General features: G+C 46.0%; 1 protein-coding gene across 1 annotated transcript in view; it reads right to left on the bottom strand.

Annotated features, from left to right (window-relative positions):
• The window catches only part of EEPD1 (endonuclease/exonuclease/phosphatase family domain containing 1), a 244,682-nt gene that overhangs the window by 21,419 nt on the left and 203,395 nt on the right, over positions 1-19,868 (bottom strand). The window contains exons 4-5 of the mRNA XM_069215531.1: positions 2,896-3,030; positions 1,850-1,979 (exon numbers count right to left, since the gene is read on the bottom strand). Of these exons, the coding sequence (XP_069071632.1) occupies positions 1,850-1,979; positions 2,896-3,030 (265 nt within the window). The remainder of the gene's footprint in view (positions 1-1,849; positions 1,980-2,895; positions 3,031-19,868) is intronic.

Below are 19,868 nucleotides of genomic sequence, written 5' to 3'. Positions count from 1 at the left end.
AAATTGTATTTGGTGGTAATTGCGATTCCTTAATTCCCAATTTGCATTAAGGAAAAGCTTGATACATGTGCTTAAGAAATCGCAAATAAGGATTCCTTATTTGCGAGTTCTTATTTAGAGAATCGCAATTTGCGATTCTCTAAACGGGGGTCGCAATTTTAAGGAATCGCTATTTTAGCGATTCCTTAAAATTGCATAGCGAATGCCTTTCATACATACTGAAAGGCATTTTTGCATTCGCAAACGGCCGCTCGCACCATTTGCGAATGCAAAAAGCTTTGATACATCTGGCCCTTAGAATGCAGAATTACCACTTGGACGAGAAAAGCAGCTAGCAGCATTGCCTTAGGTATTTGGATGAGGAATTACCGACATGACCAGAGAAGCAGCCTGCAGCGTCTAGAATGAGGATTTGCTGATGGGATCAGATAAGCAGCTAGCAGCACCTCCTAGAGGACTAAGACTAATGAAGTACAACTGGCATCAGAGAAGCAGCTGCCGCACTATATACAGCACTTAGAATGAGGAATTATCCATGGAACAAGAGAAGCATCTGCAGCGTTATCTACAGGAACAAGATTGAGAAATTACCACTTGGGCCTGAGAAGCAGCTGCAGCACTGTCTAGAGGAATTAGAATGAAGAATTACTACTAGGGCCAGGGAAACGCCTGCAGCTTTGTCTATAGGATGAAGAATGAGGAATTACCACTGGGACCAGAGAAGCAGCTGCAGCACTGTCTAGAGGACGTAGAATTTGGAATTACTACTGGGAACAGAGAAGCAGCTGCAGCATTGTCTGCAGTACTAAGAATAAGGAATTACCACTGGGACCAGAGAAGCAGCTAGCAGCACTGTCTAGAGGACTTAGAATGAGGAATTACCACTAGGACCAGAGGAGCAGGTAGAAGCACTGCCTATAGGATTAAGAATGAGGATTTACCACTGGGACTTTAGAATGAGGAAGACTGAAAGTGGATGAGCAGTGGAGGGAAAAGTGGTTTGGAAAACATCAATTAAGTATGCCCGAGCAGAGGCACAAGGATAAATGAGACGCGAAACCTTTAGTGGCTTTCTAAACACAGTGTTTTTACTGGTGTGGTGTGAACATATTGCTACGGACAACCAAAAGAACACTAAGGCTGCAATGCATATAGGAGAGGATGGAGGAAGGGGTCATCGCATGCTGTAACAGGAGGAAGTGTGAACGTTGTGTGATGGCCAACAAAAATGTTCTCTTAATGAAATTGCCTGAGAGGGAACTAAGAACACAAAGGAGGAGCATTTAGAAAAATGCACCAACAAAAAGGAGGCATTTAGCAGAACAGAATGAATGACAATAGTGGGTGTGATTACAGCCCATAGACTGAATACAGTATGTCTTGCAGACAGCGGATGCGCACTGCGTAGGCTCGATCTAAAAAACAAATTGAGGAAAAAGAAAGGAAAAGACTACCAAAAAAAAGAAAAATACCAGTCCATGTGACTTAAAAACGAATCCTATAGGTATCTTTATCCCCACTTATTAATGTGTTCAGTGGAAAAACAGAACATTCAAAAGTATAGATCCCCACATTATTTTCACCGGAGAAGAAATATAGTACATGCAATGGGCCTAATTCACAAAGCTTTGTTCCACATGCCTGACTCACCTAAAGAAAATCAGTAGTAGACCATACCTTAGTGACGTATTCGCCTCACTTACCCACAGAAAATATATGTTGTGAATAAGGGCCAAAGAGTTTGTGCTGCTGGGTGCCTAAATATTACCTTCAAGGTTGTCTTAAACTGGAAATCCTCAAGCAGTCCCATGCAGGTTTGTGTGCTTCTCATTCAAGAATAAGTACGTACCCTTTAGTGCCTCTGGCAGTGTCTGTACAAATGTTGCTAATCTGTGGTTGTCACTGTGACTCTTTACTTCATTGTCCAAGGTGGCAGATGGGAGGTGAATGTTCACCATTGTAATTTCATTTGTTCCAATCTAGAGAGAGGAGAGTGCCATTAAAAACATAATTAGGGAAGTAAAACATGCAGTGTCATTTATTTATGCTATTCATTCCTTAAAGGGCAGCATTTATGTATATTAATGCATTGGCCGGAGGACGCAATAGACATTTCCTCCCACAACTTGCAACACTTGACCTTGAGAAGGATCAGAAGGAGAGCGAACGTTTGCTTTCATCACAGCACCAATTCCCTTTTCCATCTCTACTTTATTATCGCCACACTACTGCCACCATCATGTTTGCACTGGAATTTAAAGGCAAATGGAGGAAGCTATTGCTAGACTTAAGGAGGAAATACACTCATCTCCTGGGACTGGCTAGAAACAGTATCCCTTACCCTGCCCAGGGATTCCCACTGCTGTGTCAAACACGATGGTGATCTACCTTCGCCTAGAAGCCTGATAACCCATAAGGGATGACTAAAAAGGCACTGCATTTGACAGAGGGACTGTGAGGATTCCTGCCATGGGTCACTTTTGGCATAACTTAATGAGCTGGAGTAGGGTTATGCTGGAAGCAGTACTTCGCAAAGATTCAATGATTCAAACATTTAGCAACAGGTCATCTCTGAAAGTTGTTTACGTGACGTGTGGGTGCATTACGCTGCCGAAAATACCATTGTTTTTAAGAATAGTCTTTATGTTCAGAATTATAAAGTTAACTCATATTTCAACTGCAACACATCTCTTTACAGGTAATTCTCTTGTGTTTGTTCAAAACAATATGTTTGCTCCAAACAAAGGGCGCTAAAAACTAGGTGGAAAGAATACATCATGACATTACATTTTGAAAATATTAATTTCAATATTGATATTAGGAACACTGGATTTTTAGCTATCTAGCAAGAAAACCCAATACCCAACCTAACCTAGAAGGGCACAAGATGGTTACCTTGAAATGTGCAAGATAGTGCTGTGGAAACATGTGCTTCCCGTTGCCATTCGTCGGTAGGATGTCCTCCAGGTTGCCGTCCTTCAGCTCTATACCAGCAGTTGTGTCCCACAAGAAGCCACAATACTCTGCACCCTGAAAGAAATGAAGAACTGGTAATCAACAAAAAGATTACGCCTAGTGAGGCTTCTTCCTGCTCTGTCACAAAATTGTATAGGTCTTAACTGACAATTATCTACATTGGTTAGTATTTCTACCAAATACTTGTCATTTGTTCAAGCCATGAATATTGGATTAGTAGCTTCACTAAATGTTTCAGGATTTCTGGTGTTTGTCGCTGACTTAAGAAAGCTCCGGTGAAGGATAGTAATAATGTGCCTCATAAGATACAATGAATCCCTGGAAAATATTTTAATACCACCCAATATTGTGCCGATCAGTGAGTGACCTGAACTGGTCAAGCTTGTCTAGGAAGGTTTGCATGATCCTCTTCTCTGAATTTTTTTTTCATCAAGTAAAAATATAACTTTTTTAAAAAAAAAACAAATTCTAAATGTTTCATTAACAGAAATTTGTGAAAAAATCAGTGCTTCAGGGTGTGGCTCAACAATTGTGCAGTAAATCATGTATGTTGTTCCCATGAGGAAATTGTTTGGTGGCCCTTCATTGCTACTTTCATGATTAACTGGCTGAGGAATCCATCTCAGGAAGCACCCCACTGACCTCCAGACTTGCGGATATGATCCTTACATTACGTATGGACAGTCAACTCAAATCATGGCAAGACTAGTAGACACCAAAAATTGTGGACCGACACTACTGGCCTTTTTCGCGTGCCACAGGATTTGCAGGTGATGTATAAATATAATTTATGCATATCTCAGGAATATTTCCTATGTCCCATAAGTTTCTCCAGCTGAACTGATAATGAGACATTTGTAGACGTAGACAAACACTAAAAGCATAGTACAGGGCGCATTGTGAAAAACATTTCATGCACGGTATAAAGTTGTTTTTGCCCTCTATTAATACTTTTCCGAGTTTTAAAATTATTTGATTTTGAAAAAAAAATACGATAGTCAATTAGTACAGTAACAGAGTAAATTGAGCAAAATCTTTCAAAAGATCTTCAAAATACAGCCTTTGCGCCCATCTTTGTGCACAGTGTCACATCTACCAAAGTGTTTTGTCAAAGGAATATCTTCCCGGGAGAAGCTTGAGGAAATCACCTAAGCAAAACACAGGAGTCAATCTCAATTATGCGAATCTTGTAAACGTTCTAAGGAAGTGGTTCCCAACCTTTTGATTTCTGTGGACCCCCACTTTATCATTATTCAAGCCCGGGGACACCCACTGAATCTTTATTGGAATCCGGGGACTCCCAACTGAGTCATTACTGAAAGATGGGGGCCTAATCTGTTAATATTATATAACTTTCTAAGTTGTCATGGATCCCCAGAGGAGGGTTCGGGGACCCCAGGTGTCCCCGACCACAGTTTGGGAACCACTGATTTAAAGTAAAAACGCAGCGCAAATACTTTTCTGTTCTATTTTCGCTTTGCAACCAACTCAAAGTGCAGATCAAGGCCTTGGGCATTATTCTTTATTCATGTACTGTACTGCACAAAGGGGCATTCCTTTCTCCTATTCTCACCAAGCACCAGTCACAAAACCTACCATTTCAGATACCAGAACATCTCCATTCATATTGCATTTTCAATAATTTCCTATGTATGTATGGCATGTTGTTAATGTTCCATCAAATGCAAGTAAGTTAAAAGAAAGGAAAAAAGAGCCAAAGATGAAAACTTAAAGATTACAGAAAAAAGTAAAGAATGAAAAAAGAATGAGAAGCAGAAGGTTTTAAACTGAAGGTAGCACTCGTCCAGTAACTGACTCCATGTTGCTTCTACTTTTGTCAACGGCAGCCTGATGCGAAGTTTGAGAGAAGTGGGCATGAAACACTGTATGAATATATGGTGTAATTGTTAAAATACATGGAAAAGGGAAGGAGAGATCATATGCTTTTTCTTAGGTCTCTCATTCGCACAACATTTTTTTTTCCAAAGCAGACTTTTTGGATTCATTAAGGCTGCACGACGGTGACATGGATGTCTCCACTGTGGCCAATTCTGATGATGTGCTCTAAGGAAGCCTCCACTGTGGCCCATTCTGATAATGTGCTCTAAGGAAGCCTCCACTGTGGCCCATTCTGATAATGTGCTCTGGGAGGCCTTCATTGTGGCCCATTCTATTGATGTGTTCTAAAAAGGCCTCCACTGTAGCCCATTTTAATGATGCGCTCTAAGAAGGCCTCCACTGTGGTGCATTGTGATAATGGGCTCTGGGAGGCCTCCACTGTGGCCCATTCTATTGATTTGCTCATGGAAGGCCTCCAATGTAGCCCATTCTAATGATGCGTTCCAAGAAGGGCTCTACTGTAGCCCATTATGATGATGTGCTCTAGGGAGGCCTTTATTGTGGCACATTATGATGATGTGCTCTAGGGAGGCCTTTATTGTGGCCCATTATGATGATGTGCTCTGGGAGGCCTCCACTGCGGCCAATTATGATGATGTGCTCTAGGAAGGTCTCCACTGTGGCCATTCTGATGATGCACTCCAGTGCTGTCGTAAGAAAGTCCAAGTGCCGCTATAAGTCCAGCTAGCCTTTCTGCAGACGCAGCTTTTGCATTTAAAAGCCTTTAAAAAAACAGTTTTTACTAACGCTTGTACTTCATGAGTCCCAGCTCAGCCTGACAAATGAATGTTGTTAAATCAACACTGACGTCAGTTTTCATTAAGTGCAGGATGCTGTATGTAGTGATATCGGAAGGGGGAATATTTGCGAGAACCAGGTCTCATTTCTTTGTTAAGGGGAATAATCAGAAATAAGTTACTTCTTGGGCTTCAGCCACCAATGGCGACAGGCAGTCTGCAGAACCACTGAGCTGGCCAGTGCTACACTTAACTTGGGGTTAACGAAGACAAGCAGGTTGGAAAGATACTGAGTAATGTGCTTTAAAGCTGCGCCTGAAAATAACTCTGCCTCTCAGATAGCTTCTGAAGCATCTTGAGAAATCTCGTACTTGTGTGTCAGTGATGTGCAGCAGAGTACCACAGTACGGAAACTAGTGAGAACAGATTTGGACCTTACAAACTGATGTGACGTGTGAGATACTTCACAAGGGGTTGTATGCATTGGTGTTAGGCTATGTTATGCTATCCCATTTGATGTTATGGGGTGTTTTCTAGTGCACAGCGCTCACTACCAGGGTGGCCTCTTGCAAATAAGAGACAACCAGTATCAGTAACGTGGATTAAACTTGAAGTGTTGCGCAGGTAATGAGTGAAAGGCATGTAAACCTGGGGACATGCGATTAGGCAATCTCAAACTGCAGAGAACCTTAACCACTCTGTTTTAGAAATATTTTTCAAGAGATACAGTGTAGTGGTAAGATCAACACAGAAGGTGTAACCAAATCATGAGGGTATTAAGGCAATGTCTGAGTATTACTGGTGTCGGCTTCAAAAAATGCAGGATTTCTTTAGAACTCAGAAACATGTTTAGTCACCTTTAACCACATTTTTTATCCGTAGTCACAGAGATGATTCGGAGTTTATGTTAACCTCAGTACTTACGTTTTATGTCGGCTTTAAGAGGGCACCAGGTTCTGCAGACCAGAATGCTGTGGGCCTGGTACATATACCACATTACAGTAAAATCTTGGTTTCAGTGGGGTAGCCACTTACGCCACACCGATCTGTATGTAGCCAATAGGCATATATAGATGCGCTCCTTCTCTGACTCTGAAAAGGCGGAGGGCCGTTGCCTATTCTTTAAGGGCAATCTCAATGTATTCCAAGGAGCCACCTTGGATGCCCAGGTAGTTTCGTCTCTTTATCATCATAGTATCGTCAAGGGTATTGAATGCAGCTGAAACGTCTATTGATATCAGCACAACACCACCATTCTCAGGACGTTCGGCATTGATTTGACCACTAGTTTTAAGACGCAATTTATAAACCTTGACAAGCATCTAAAGTCGGCGACACATGACTCATTCCAGCTGTTTTCCTACATAGAAGCAAGACAGGGTAGAATCTGCTGCAGAAAGGCTGAGCTCCTTACCATGGAAGAAGACTGATTCACATAGCGTGCAGCTGGTGTACATTTTCCAGTGTTATTTTGCCACAGGCGTGAATCGGTGTTTGACGACAAACCCAAACATTAAATGGTTATCGTCACTTTGGTTTTCTTTAGCGTTTCTTCCTTTATCAGTGTTGTGCTCTGCAGTTAAAATATATCACTGAGGTTGAAGCTCCCCATGCACATACGAGTTTGATGGCAATACTTAATTTACTACATGTACTTTTGAAGCGGGTTTTGGCTACAGCTTTGATTTTTCGAAAGTTAGCCAACCCCTCAAGAATTTCATCGTTGTAATTCTCAAAAAAGTTTGGCGATCTTTTGGTTTTTAACTGCCTTCTTCACTGGTCTGCTCACGTGAGACAAACATTAAGATGCCGGCTTAGGAACACGTAATTCAGAGAAACAAACGTCACTAGGCAGACAAACGGAACATCACCGTGGACATATCTTCTCCCACTGTGCAATTGTAAAACGAGGCTAGATGCAACATTCTTCTTTGCGGTTTTCGATGAAGAAAGAAAAAAAGAGAACTTGGTCTTGGTTTCATCATTTCTGCTGCTTCACAGCCGAGTGGCATCATCGCTCAGCAGCGCAACATCAAATGACTGGGGCCAGGCTACCGGCCAGCAGACTCATCTCAGCAAGGCCAATGGCCTATTATCATCCTGAAATTGCTTCGCATTAAAAACTAAACACGGGAATCATTACTCCTTGCTGACAGTTGCCAAGCTGTGAATATGACCACGGTGTCTCTTCTTGTATTCGCTTTTCTTTCACAAAGGGACAGCTATTTTTAGCTCCCACTCTGGGACGAGCTTGTTTCCAGTCGTAGTTCACTGGACTAGCGTCGTCTACGAATTTAAAACACACTTCAAATAGCCACATTTATCCAGGCGGGAACGAGAGGGGAGCGACTGGACGATGGAACTATATTGAGCATCAAAGCTAAATGCAAACCCACAGGTGATGAAAGTGCTGCACACTAGATAAAAAGCATTAGCAAATCCAATAGGTCTCGGCCGTCACAATGGTCAGCAGACCTATTAGAATGGCCTTCTAGAATCAATTTTCCTAAAGCTTAAGATATGGTACAGCTGTTGTAAAAGAAATTAATATCTCTCTGAGCACCCAAATTATAGCGAATTTGCTTGGTTTCTGAAGGTTACTGAAGAAACATAGGTAGACTATTTTGATAGTTTATGTCAATATTCAATGATTTTTGGTAAAAAAGTACAAGTTACTTACCCTTGGTAACAAAATATCTGGTAGAGACATATTCTAGTTGCAGATTCCTTACCTTAGAATTTCCCCCAGGCGTCAGACTGGATCCGGAGATTTTTCTTCGAGCAATACCCTTGCGCGTCGGTAGGTGGCGTTGGTCAACTCAGCGGGCGTTGTTGGTGTCGTGGTCACTGTGATGACTTTGGGAGCAGTATATAGATGCCACCCTTGCGCAGTGACGTCAGTTTCCTTTAAAGACTTTCCACGCCAAAGCGCAGAGCCGCTAAGAACACTGAGATTGGTGCGCCAGAGCTAAGGACCTGAAAGGGGGAATCCATGTCCCTAGAAATCAGTTCGCAAGCGGGGAGGATGGGTGGGCGGGAAGGAATCTGCAACTAGAATATGTCTCTACGAGATATTTCATTACCGAAGGTAAGTAACTTGTAAATCTGATAGAGACTTCTTTTTGTAGATTCCTTACCTTAGAATAGATACCCAAGCAATGCCATCCTCGGTGGTGGGCTGCGAACCAAGTTCATACTAGGAAGTCCTGCAGGACAGAACGACCAAAATAGCCACCCAACGGACCTGACTGTCCAGGCAGTAGTGCTTAGCAAACGTGTGCAGGGACGCCCACGTAGCTGCCTGGCAGATATCCAGAACAGGAACTCTGGTTGCTAACTCAGTGGAAGCAGCAGTTGCTCTGGTTGAATGAGCATGCAAGCCTTCAGGAGTTTGCTTTTTGGCCAAAGCGTAGCACATTTTGATGCAAAGAAGCACCCATCGAGAGATGGTAAGCTTTTGCACTGCCTTCCCTTTTTTCGCACCCACATACCCAACGAAGAGTTGATCGTCCACCTGGAAATGTTTAGTACGATTGAGGTAGAACGCCAACGCTCTTTTTGGGTCCATACAGTGGAGTCTCTCCTCCTCATGGGAAGGATATGGGGGTGCTTAGAAAGTAGGCAGAGTGATGGACTGGCCTACATGAAAGGGTGTAACCACCTTGGGAAGGAAGCCCTAGTGAGCAACACGATTTTGTCAGGGTGCACAGACAAGTATGGAGGTTTTGAGGAAAGGGCCTGAAGCTCCCTCACCCTGCAAGCAGAAGTGATAGCGACCAGAAAGACAGTTTTGAAGGTGAGGAGCCGCAAGGGACAATTATGCATTGGCTCAAAGTGGATGCACATCATGTAAGTAAGTACAAGATTAAGGTTCAACTGAGGAATGATAAATCAAGTGGGAGGAACTAAACGGGTGAGCCCCTTTAGGTATCTACTCACAATAGGAGATTTAAAGAGTGAGGGCTGATCAGGTAGCCTAAGAAATGCTGAAATTGCAGATATATACCTTTTAAGGGTGCCCAAAGCAGAGCCCTGCTGGGACAAAGAAAGAATGGCAGAAGAACCTCGGATAGAGGGGCAGAAAGGGGATCAACAGATTTGTTGGTACACCATGCCACAAATTTATTCCAATGACAGGCGTATACAGTTTTGGTTGATGGACGCCTGGCTGCCAAGATAACATTGCAGACTTCGGATGGAAGGGCAAAAGCCGCCAACTGGCGCCACTTAATCTCCACGCGTGAAGGCGGAGGTTGGACAGGTTCGGGTGAAGAACCGTCCCCTGTTGCTGTGACAGAAGATCCGCCCGAAGAGGCAGTCTGAGTGGAGGATCGATGGACATGCTCAATAGCTCTGGATACCATACTCTCCGTGCCCAGTCCAGAGCCACCAAGATGACTTGGGCCCGGTCGTTCCTGATTTTTTGGAGAACTCTGGGCAGAAGAAGTATAGGCGGAAAGGCGTACAGGAGGCCGGAGTTCCACTCGAGACGAAAAGCGTCTCTGAGCACGTGCTGCCTTGCAAACTCCAACGTGCAAAACAGCTGACATTGCGCGTTCTCTTTCAGAGGCGAACAGATCTAACCAAGGCTCTCCCCACTGCTGAAAGAGACCTTGCACTACCTCTGGATGAAGACGCCATTCATGATCGGCTGTGTATCGACAGCTGAGTTTGTCCGCTCTGGCGTTGAGGGAGCCCGCCAGATGTTGAACCATCAGGGTAATGCCCTGGTGTTCCAGCCATGACCAGAGGCGTAGTGCCTCTTGACAAAGGGTCCAGGACCCTACTCTGCCCTGTTTGTTGTGGTACCACATGGCGGTAGTATTGTCCATGAACACCTGCACCACTTTCCCTTTGAGAGAGGGAAGGAATGATTTCAAGGCAAGCCAGATCGCCCGGAGTTCCAGCAGATTGATATGGAGCCCAGACTCCGCCGGAGACCAGAGTCCTCCGATCTCCACCTCTCCCATGTGGCCACTCCAACCCAGAAGTGACGCATCTGTCAATATAGATAGATCTGGTTGGGGAAGGGAGAGGGATCTGCTGTGGACCCAATGCGGATTCGAAAGCCACCACTGCAGGTCTTTCGCAGTCCCCTCCGAAATCTGGAGAGGTCGGAGAGATTCCCCTGATGCTGCGCCCATTGGAACTTCAGGTCCCACTGCAGAGCCCGCATATGCCATCTGGCATGTGTCACTAGCAGGATGCAGGAGGCCATGAGGCCCAGTAGCCTCAGAGTCAGTCTGACCGAAACCCAAGACTGAGGCCGAAAGATTGGAATCATAACCTGGATGTCTTGGACTCGTTTTTCGTGAGGATAAGCCCAAAACTGCGCTGTGTCCAGAGCTGCTCCGATGAAAGGGAGCGACTGAGAGGAAGTCAGGTGTGACTTCGGCATGTTTAAAGTGAACCTCAGCTAGTGCAGGAGGTTCGCCCTAGTCTGAAAGGGGAGACGACTTTCGGGGGCAAATCCGCCTTCAACAGCCAGTCGTAGAGGTAGGGGAAGACTGAGACCCCTAACCTGTGCAGATGAGCTGCAGCCACCACCATCACTTTCGTGAACCCCTCTGAGGGGCGCTGCTAAGGTCGAAGGGGAGCACGGTAAACTGAAAGTCCTGTGACCTACCACGAATCGTAGGTAACGTCTGTGGGCAGGCAGGATGGGGATGTGGAAATAAGCATCCTGCAAGTCCAACACTACCATCCAGTCTCCTGGGTCCAAGGCAGACAGAATCTGAGCCAGGGTGAGCATTCTGAATTCCTCCTTGTTGAGGAAGTAGTTTAGGTCCTGAAGGTCTAGGATAGGACATAAGCCCTTGTCCATTTTTGGTATCAGAAAGTATTGGGAATAACAACCACGACCCACTTCTGGCATAGGGACCTTGAATCTCTCCAAGGCCGAGTCCGCTTTGTCTCCGAAGAGACGGGAGCCATCAAAGGGCATGTCCATGAGTGACTGTTGGACATCCCCCAAAAAACCAGAGGTGCGTAACCAGGCGTGGTGTCGTAAGGCCACCGTCGTAGTAACCGATCTGCCCAGAGAGTTGGTCGTGTCCAGCCCTCAACGGATTGTGAACTTTGCTGCATCTCTCCCATCGGTCACAGCTTGGGAGACGATAGCACAGGCCTCCTCCGGTATCTGCGGCAGGACTTGCGCAACCGTATCCCACAAAGAGTGGGTATAGCGGCCCAGAAGGCATGCAGTGTTCACAGACCGCAGCACGAGGCTGGAGGAAGAAAACAAATTCTTGCCAAAATGTTCCAGCCTTTTGGATTCCCTATCCAGGAGTGCGAAAGGGAATGCGCCTGAAGAAGAGGAAGCTTGGATAACAAGACTCTCAGGCGTGGGGTGCTGGGACAGGAATTTAGGGTCGGCGTGTGATAGTCCTATTCACAGGAGCCCCTGTGTTGTGTTTGGACCATGTACCCAAAAGGATATTGGTGAGGGCCTCATTAAACAGCAAAAGGGGTTCTGAAGTAGAAGCCCCAGACTGAAGCACCTCCATCAGGAGATTAGACCTGACCTCAACAGTGGGAAGCTCAAGACCAAGGACCTCAGCTGCCCTACTGACCAGCATACCGTAAGTTGCTCCCTCTGCCGTAGCCACGGTAGGAGGAGACAGCATACCAGCTTCAGGAGAAGTATCCAGACCACTGGCTTCGCCCAGTTCCTGAGCCCAGTCCATAGCAGGGTCATCCTGGTATTCATAAGGGTCCAGGGACCCATCCAATTCCTCCCCATATTCGTACCCATAAGAAAATGAGTCAGAATCCAACCTGGGGCGAATAAGCCCCATCGAAGCAGAAGGCCCGTTGGCCGACACTGCTCTGACTCCGAGTCGTTGGAGATAAGAATTGGGTCGACGTCAATAGTGGCCACCACCGGTGTCGGGAGCGTCGATAATCGACCCTGCGCCGGGGAAGGTCTCAAGGGTGTGACCGGCGCCAGTGCGGATCTGCGTACGGATCCGGAGGTGACCTCGGTGGCCGGAGACGAAGCCAAAGCTGCTGGCGCGGAACCCGAAGGCCCCTCAGCTGAACCCCTTGGGCCCGAAGGCGCCGTATCGGGGTCGGACCGCCGAAATATGAGGCGCATGGCCTCATAAAACTCTTTAAGCTGGGTGGGGGTCGCTCCGGCTCCGGGAAACTTGGGGAAGCACTGAGCCGATCCAGATGCAGGCTTCGAGGATGGAGGCCTTGTGCGTGGACGCTAATCCTGCATCGAGGCGGCCAAGTGACGGGGTGAAGTTGGAGAACGATGGAACTTCTTCGACTTCTTCTTCTTCTTACCTTGACCCGAGGATTTAGAAGAAGACGAGTGGTGAGGACTCCGCAACCGATCTCGAGACCTTCCTCTCGAGCGAGACCGGGACCTACGCGGAGTTGAGTACAGCGCCGTTAGCTTTACGGACTGCTCTCTCAAAGCCTTCCGGTCCATGGCCTGGCACTCGGAGCACGACTTCGGGTTGTGGTCGCGCTCGAGACACCACAGACAAACCCCATGAGGATCCGTCACCGACATCGTCCGATGACAGTCCTCGCATGGCTTAAACCCGGTCTTCAGGGATATCCTCGACGCACCAAAGCTTCACATAAATAAGTCGAAAAAACGTACGAATTTGGACAAAAAATAGCCAGGGTAGCTCTTCTCTGGATCAGCGAGTGGCGTGGAGAGAAAAGAACTGAAGTCACTGCGCGAGGGTGGCGTCTATATACTACTCCCGATGTCATCACGAATATCACGACGCCAACGACGCACGCAGAGTCGACCGACGCCACCTGCCGACGCGCAAGGGTATTGCTCGAAGAAAAATCTCCGGATCCAGTCTGACGCCTGGGGGAAATTCTAAGGTAAGGAATCTGCAACTAGAAGTCTCTATCAGATTGAGTACTCTGAAGTAAGTCCCTTTGCTTATTGTAAACCATGAGAGGCTTCTCCAAGCCCCAGTTACATCTGTAACCTTCCCTGGCACCACCTATATGTGACTGGATATCATGAACTTAGTATACATATCACATATAATTTTAATATAAGAACACTATTGCTTCGTAGAGCACTGCTGTACTTAAAACAGCTTTGGAAACCCCTTTTAGTTTTAAGAAACATGATAGTTACCTCCTCATCTGTCTTCCTTGTCCCAGTCCTTACTAATGAGGCTTCCGCCTCCAATGTAGACATCCAAAATAATATTAAAAGCACAATTTTACCCACCTCAGGGAGAGACCCCCATTAATGGTGTTGAGATAAAAGAAGGACTACCCCTTCCTCATAGCCTGTTTCTTCTTGTCTCTGACGAGACCGTCCATTGTTGGTAAGTGTATTTTATTTTTCGTTTTATTTTTTTTCTTTATGCATTGGTGTTTGCCACCATCAGTAGAATGCAGCTCGACCATGTACGTGTGTAATGTTTCAGGGCTGTAAATTCTCAAAGCATTCTACATGCTTAAGTGTGCTCAAGAAAGCACATTCTTCGATACTTCCTGTGCTTCTAGGTACGCAGAGGACGTGGCTGTAGTCAGCACATCCTTCGATAATCGTTTACTTTGGGATCAGAACACACCTATGCTATAGCCAGAGTACCCGCAATAATCTATTATTCTGGAAGAATGGGTATACGGCAGTGACGTAGCCAGCCTGTCTTTCGGCATTGCTGTGCTGAATCCCAGTGCATTCCCATTTCTTTTAGGTTCTGACGCTGCATATCCCAGTCAACACGGGGGCTGTGCTTTGCCAGTGTGCTTAGCCACCGTAATCTCCCGTGGAATATTAATAATTTTGAAGGAAACTGTGCTTTAGCCACTTTTTTCTTCTATTCTGTTGTATATTCCCTTTTTTCTGAGCTGATAAGGCCTTACCTGAGGTAGCCTGGATTCCAGGAAAGTAGCAGAGATCTGCTTGAAAGAGCTTTTGGTAGATTCTAGATCTCGTGAGATTTGGTCAACAAGATTTGATAGGATTAAATTCAGGTAGTTCTGCTACCTCCTTCATTATGCCTGCAGTCATGGAGGAGGAAGGACTTAAGACAGTCTTTAAAACTTAGACACATCAATGATTCGGAGTTGTTGGTGGTGGAGCTGTAGGGACCTGGAGAACAGAATTTCCTTCTCCTCTGGATCGTCAAGACATGATTAATGAGAAGGTGGCAGCTGCATTAGGAGTGCAAGAACCACGAACCAAGCAGGCCAAGCTTGCTGATCCTGTGGATGATGACTCTGAGCTACTGAGCAGCAGCATTAAAAGTTCAGAATTTATGGAACTTCTTTCCCATTTAAGGCAAAATATGGGTTTTCCTGAGGCAAACTCCGTCGAGCAGGAAGATTGTTTTGCTCAGTATTAACGTAAGGTGCCAGAGGTGTTAACTTTTCATCCCACAGTGTAGAAAGTTCTGGGGAAGGAATGTAAAGACAATGAGAAGCCTCTCTTTCCTAGGTTTCTATCTAAGAGATACCAATTAGAGTATTTTTAGGAGGAGTTTCTCTCTTCTGTAAAGGTGGATTTACTTATGACTGGACTTTATTCTCATGGTTCTAGTATTTTAGAGGACGCATCCCTGTCAGATATTGTTGATAAAAAGGTGGGTTTGGCAGTTGTACGCTGCCTATAACTTTGCCATTCTTTTTAGACCTTTCGAGGAAGGGGACGTGGTTGGGGTTCCCTTCCTCTGAAAAATCCCAGTCTCAATCAGCAGCCAGCAACTCAAAAATCCTGACTACGCCGGACCAGTGGGAGGACAGCTTCTTTTTTTTTGACATTGGGAAAGATCAATATTAGATGCCTGGGTGAAGTGCATTATTTGTCAAGGTTACAAAATAAAGTTTCAGTGTAGGAAAGTGCCCTTGTTGGCATAGTTACCCCCCACCTTTGACCTAATATTGATGCCAACTTTGATTGAGAGTGTACTGGGATCCTGCTAACCAGGCCCCCAGCACCAGTGTTCTTTCCCAAAATCTGTGCCTTTGTTTCTACAACTGGCACACCCATGGCCCACAGTTAAGTCCCTTTTAAAAGGTACCCATGGTACCAAGAGCCCTGTGGCCATGGAAGGTCCCCAAGGGCTGCAGCATGTATTAGACCACCCTGGGGGACCCCTCAGAAAGCACATGCACACTGCCTTCGCAGCTTGTGTGTGCCTGTGGGGAGGAAAAGGCAAAGTCGATAAAGGCCCCCTCTCAGGGTGCCATTCCCACAAACCACTGCCTGTGGCATAAGTAAGTCACCCCTCTAGCAGGCCTTACAGCCCTAAGGCAGGGTGCACTATACCACAGGTGAGGGCACAGCTGCATGAGCAATAGGCCCTACAGTGTTTAAGTCCATTCTTAGACATTATAAGTGCAGTGTAGCCATATTGAGTATATGGTCTGGGAAGTTGTTGTTACGAACTCCACAGCTCCATAATGGCTTCACTGAATACTGGGAAGTTTGGGATCAAACCTCTCAGCACAATAAACACACACTGATGCCAGTGTGGGATTTATTGAAAAATGGACCCAGAGGGCATCTCTTAGATGCCCTCTGTATGTTAGCCAAACTGTTAGTGCAGGACTGACCGTTTGTGCCAGCCTGCCACTTACAGATGAGTTTCTGACCACATGGGGTGAGAGCCTTTGTGCTCTCTGTGGCCAAAAACAAAGCCTGCCCTGAGTGGAGGTTCTTCACACCTCCCCCCTGCAGGAACTGTAACACCTGGTGGTGGGCCTCAAAGGCTCAAGCCTCTTCTTACAGTGCCCCAGGGCACACCCGCTGGTGGAGTTGCCCGTCCCCGTCCCCTGGACAAAGCCCCACTTTTGGCGGAATGACCAGGGGGAGAATTAGGGAAAACAGGGACGAGTGACCACCACAGCTAGGACTACCCCTAGGTGTCCAGGGGGCTGAGGTGACCTCTTCCCTGCAGAATCCTCCACCTTAGTTTGGAGTACAGGGACCAATAGGGTTAGGTTTGTGTACCCCTCCCACAGGAAGTGGACACAGGAAGGGTGTAGCCACCCTCAGGGACAGTAGCCATTGTCTACTGCCCTCTGACCCCTGTAATATGCCTAAATCCAGGATTTAAGGGCTCCCCTAAACCCAAGTCATCTGATTCCTGGCAACCGCACGAGAAAGAAGAAGGGCTGCTATGCTGAACCCCAAGCAGAGAAGAAGGAAGATGCAAAACTTGGCTCTAGCCCTACCGGCCTGTCTCCTGCTTCAGAGAACCTGCAACAAGAAAGTGACGCATCCTGTGGGATCAGTGACCTCTGCCAAGCTCCAGTGGACTGCCCTGCATTGCAAAGGACCAAGAACTCCCGTGAACAGCAGCCCTGTCCAAGAAGAAACTACACCTAAGGACTCCAGAGCCTCCCTTGATCCGTGAGTCCTGACCACTCTGCACCATACGCCCATGGCCCGTGTCCAGGTTGCCCAACTGACTAGAGAGGATCCCCAGGAAATTCTGAGCAAGTGCCCACCCTGGGTTGACCTTGCCTGCCCCTCACAACGACACCTGCAGTGTGAATCCAGAGGACCCCCGACTGCGAAAGCTTTGGGCGAAGATATCCGACGCCTAAAGGTACACAGCACCTGCAGCCCTCAGGCCTTGGAGAACCCGACCAACGGTGCAGCAACGGTCAGCAGGCGGCCCTCCTACTTGTCCAGTCTGTGCTTTTCCCGAACCAACCCCCTGGATCCAGCTTGCAGCATCGAAGTGATCCCCAGGGTCCTCTCATAGGAAAGTATTGGGAGCCCGATGCTCTTTTTATGCACCCTGGACCTGGCCACCCCTGTGCCTCTGAGGTTGTGTGTTTGGTGCCTACTTGTGCCCCCAACCCCAGTGCTCCTCTAAACACCCCAGGTCTGCCCTCCGAAGATGAAGGTACTTTCCTGCCAGCAGATATCAACTGAGTGACCCTGGTCTCCATAGGAGCCAATGTTAAGTTTGCCTCAACTTTGACCTCTGCACTGCACCCGGCAGGCCCCGTGTTGCCGGTGGTGAGTGTTTGGGGTTGGCTTGAAACCCAACCTGTGGACTTCCTAACCCCAGGAGAATGGAACTGTAAGTGTTATACTCAGCTATAACACATACTAACTTCTCTCCCCCCCAGGAACTGTTCTGAAAATTGCAGTGTCAACTTTTTAAACAGATTATTGCCATTTCCTAAAAAACTGTACAACTTAACGATTCCAATCAAAGTGATATTTATTCTTTTGTGAAATACGTATTTATTAATGTACTTACCTGCAACTTAAATCTTGTGGTTCTAGAAATAAATTAGGAAAATATATTTTTGCTATATTAAAAAACATTGGTCTGGAGTTAAGTCATGGAGTGTGTCCTGATTCTATTGTCTGTGTGTGTACAACAAATGCTTTGCACTACCCCCTGATAAACCTAACTGCTCGACCACACTACCACAAAAGAGAGCATTAGCATTATCTACTTTAGCCCCTGTTAAGCCTCTGGGGAACCCCTGGACTCTGTGCACACTTTATCTCATTTTGATATAGTGTTTACAGAGCCATCTTACTTCTCCAGAATAATTGTTTGTAAGCACGCCTGTTCCTCTTAATCCTCAGATGAGAAGAGGTATTCTTCAGGGTATTGAGGATGTATTAGCAAAAGCTGCCATAATCCCTGTTCCCAGGTGGAGGGGGTGTTTATTCAATTCTGTTTTTGTGAAAATTCCTTCTGGAGAATTCAGACATATTCTAGATCTCAAGAGACTGAATGGTTATCCTCAGTGCAGGCTCTTCAAAATGGTGACCTTACAGTTAATGTTTCCATTAATTACTCTGAGAGATTTTTTGGCATGTCTCGATTTGCTGGATGCATATCTGAATATCCCTATTCATGAGCATTTTCTGAGATTTCAGCGTATTTGTGTGGAAGGAAACAATTACCAGTTTAGAGTACGGCCTTCTTGAACTATTCTTAGCACCTCAAGTCTTCACTAAAGTACCAGCTATCTTAGTGTTTTTTTTTCATGAACAGGGCATTAATCTGTTTCCATATCTTGACAACTTACTAATCTTTGCATCTACTTTTTCCAAGGTACATCTTCATGTTCAGGCTGTACAGAGTCCTTCAGGAGCATGGGTTTCTGTTGAATTTCAAAAAAATCCAGGCTGAAACCATCTCATGAACTCCAATATATAGGGGCTGTATTTCGAACACAGGAAGCAAAAATGTTTCTCTCAGATCACAGGAACCTGAAATTGACTCAGAGGCTCAACAATTTATTAACGAAGGACTTACCAACAGTAAGAGAATGGCTGGGAGTCCAGGGAGGATTGTCATCCTATCTGGCAACTTCCCTTGGTCCAGGCTACATTTGTTTCCTCTGGTTTGGCACCTCTTGGAACACTGGAATCATTGGTCTCAGGTGTACGAGTGTTGGAACCTTTGTGACAGGAGCTGAACTGGTGGCTAATTCTAGAAAATCTGAGCAGGCGTCTTTCTCTGGTTATTCCGGATCCAATGATTATCACTATAGATGCCAGCCTGAAGGGATGGGAAGCTGTTTTAGAGACTCACTCAGTCCAGGGTCTTTAGGCTTTAGAGGAGAGAAAGAACTCTCTGAACTGGAGAGAACTGCAGCTATATTCAGGGCTCTCAAAGCTTGCTCCTGCTGGTTCACAACCAGGCAGTACAGATAAAGACAGACAGTCAGGTGGCCAAGGCTGAAATAAATCACCAAGGTGAACACAAGTTGTTGCCCTAGCAGCCTAGACCCGGGAAATAGGTTCCTGGATGGATTCCAATCCCCTCTCTCTGGAGTCGATCCATCTTCCAGGGAGGGAGAATGGGCTCACAGATCAATTGACCACTCCCTTTTGATGAGTCTCACTCCAGTAATTTTCCAACAGATCAGTCACAAATGTGGGGTTTCTTGGATAGACATGTTTGCCACGAAACTGAATTCTCAGCTTTCCAGATTCTGTACCTTAAGCCCTTCAAAGAAAGCTTGGAGTCACATTGCTACCTGTTGGAGTTGTATAACTTTTGAAGTATAGTGCAGTTCAAGAAGATTGTCTCCTGTACTCCTACCCTTATTTTAGAATTCTTGAGGGATGGTTTTATACTTGGACTTGCTGTTTTCCACCTTGCATGGTCAATGGGCTACTACTAGGGCTTTAGGGGCGCGGAGGTTCTAGAGATTGGTTGTTAAATTGCTCAAACGCTTTGCAAATACGAGGCTGACAATTCACTCTCCCATTCCAAGCTGGGATCCCCTGTTAGTCTTTAGAGATCTTCAGGGTTCCCCCTTTGAGCCACCAGACTT

This window comes from Pleurodeles waltl, chromosome 2_1 (assembly GCF_031143425.1).
Source record: "Pleurodeles waltl isolate 20211129_DDA chromosome 2_1, aPleWal1.hap1.20221129, whole genome shotgun sequence".
Lineage (NCBI taxonomy): Eukaryota > Metazoa > Chordata > Amphibia > Caudata > Salamandridae > Pleurodeles > Pleurodeles waltl.
This window is presented reverse-complemented; position numbering and strand designations above follow the sequence as displayed.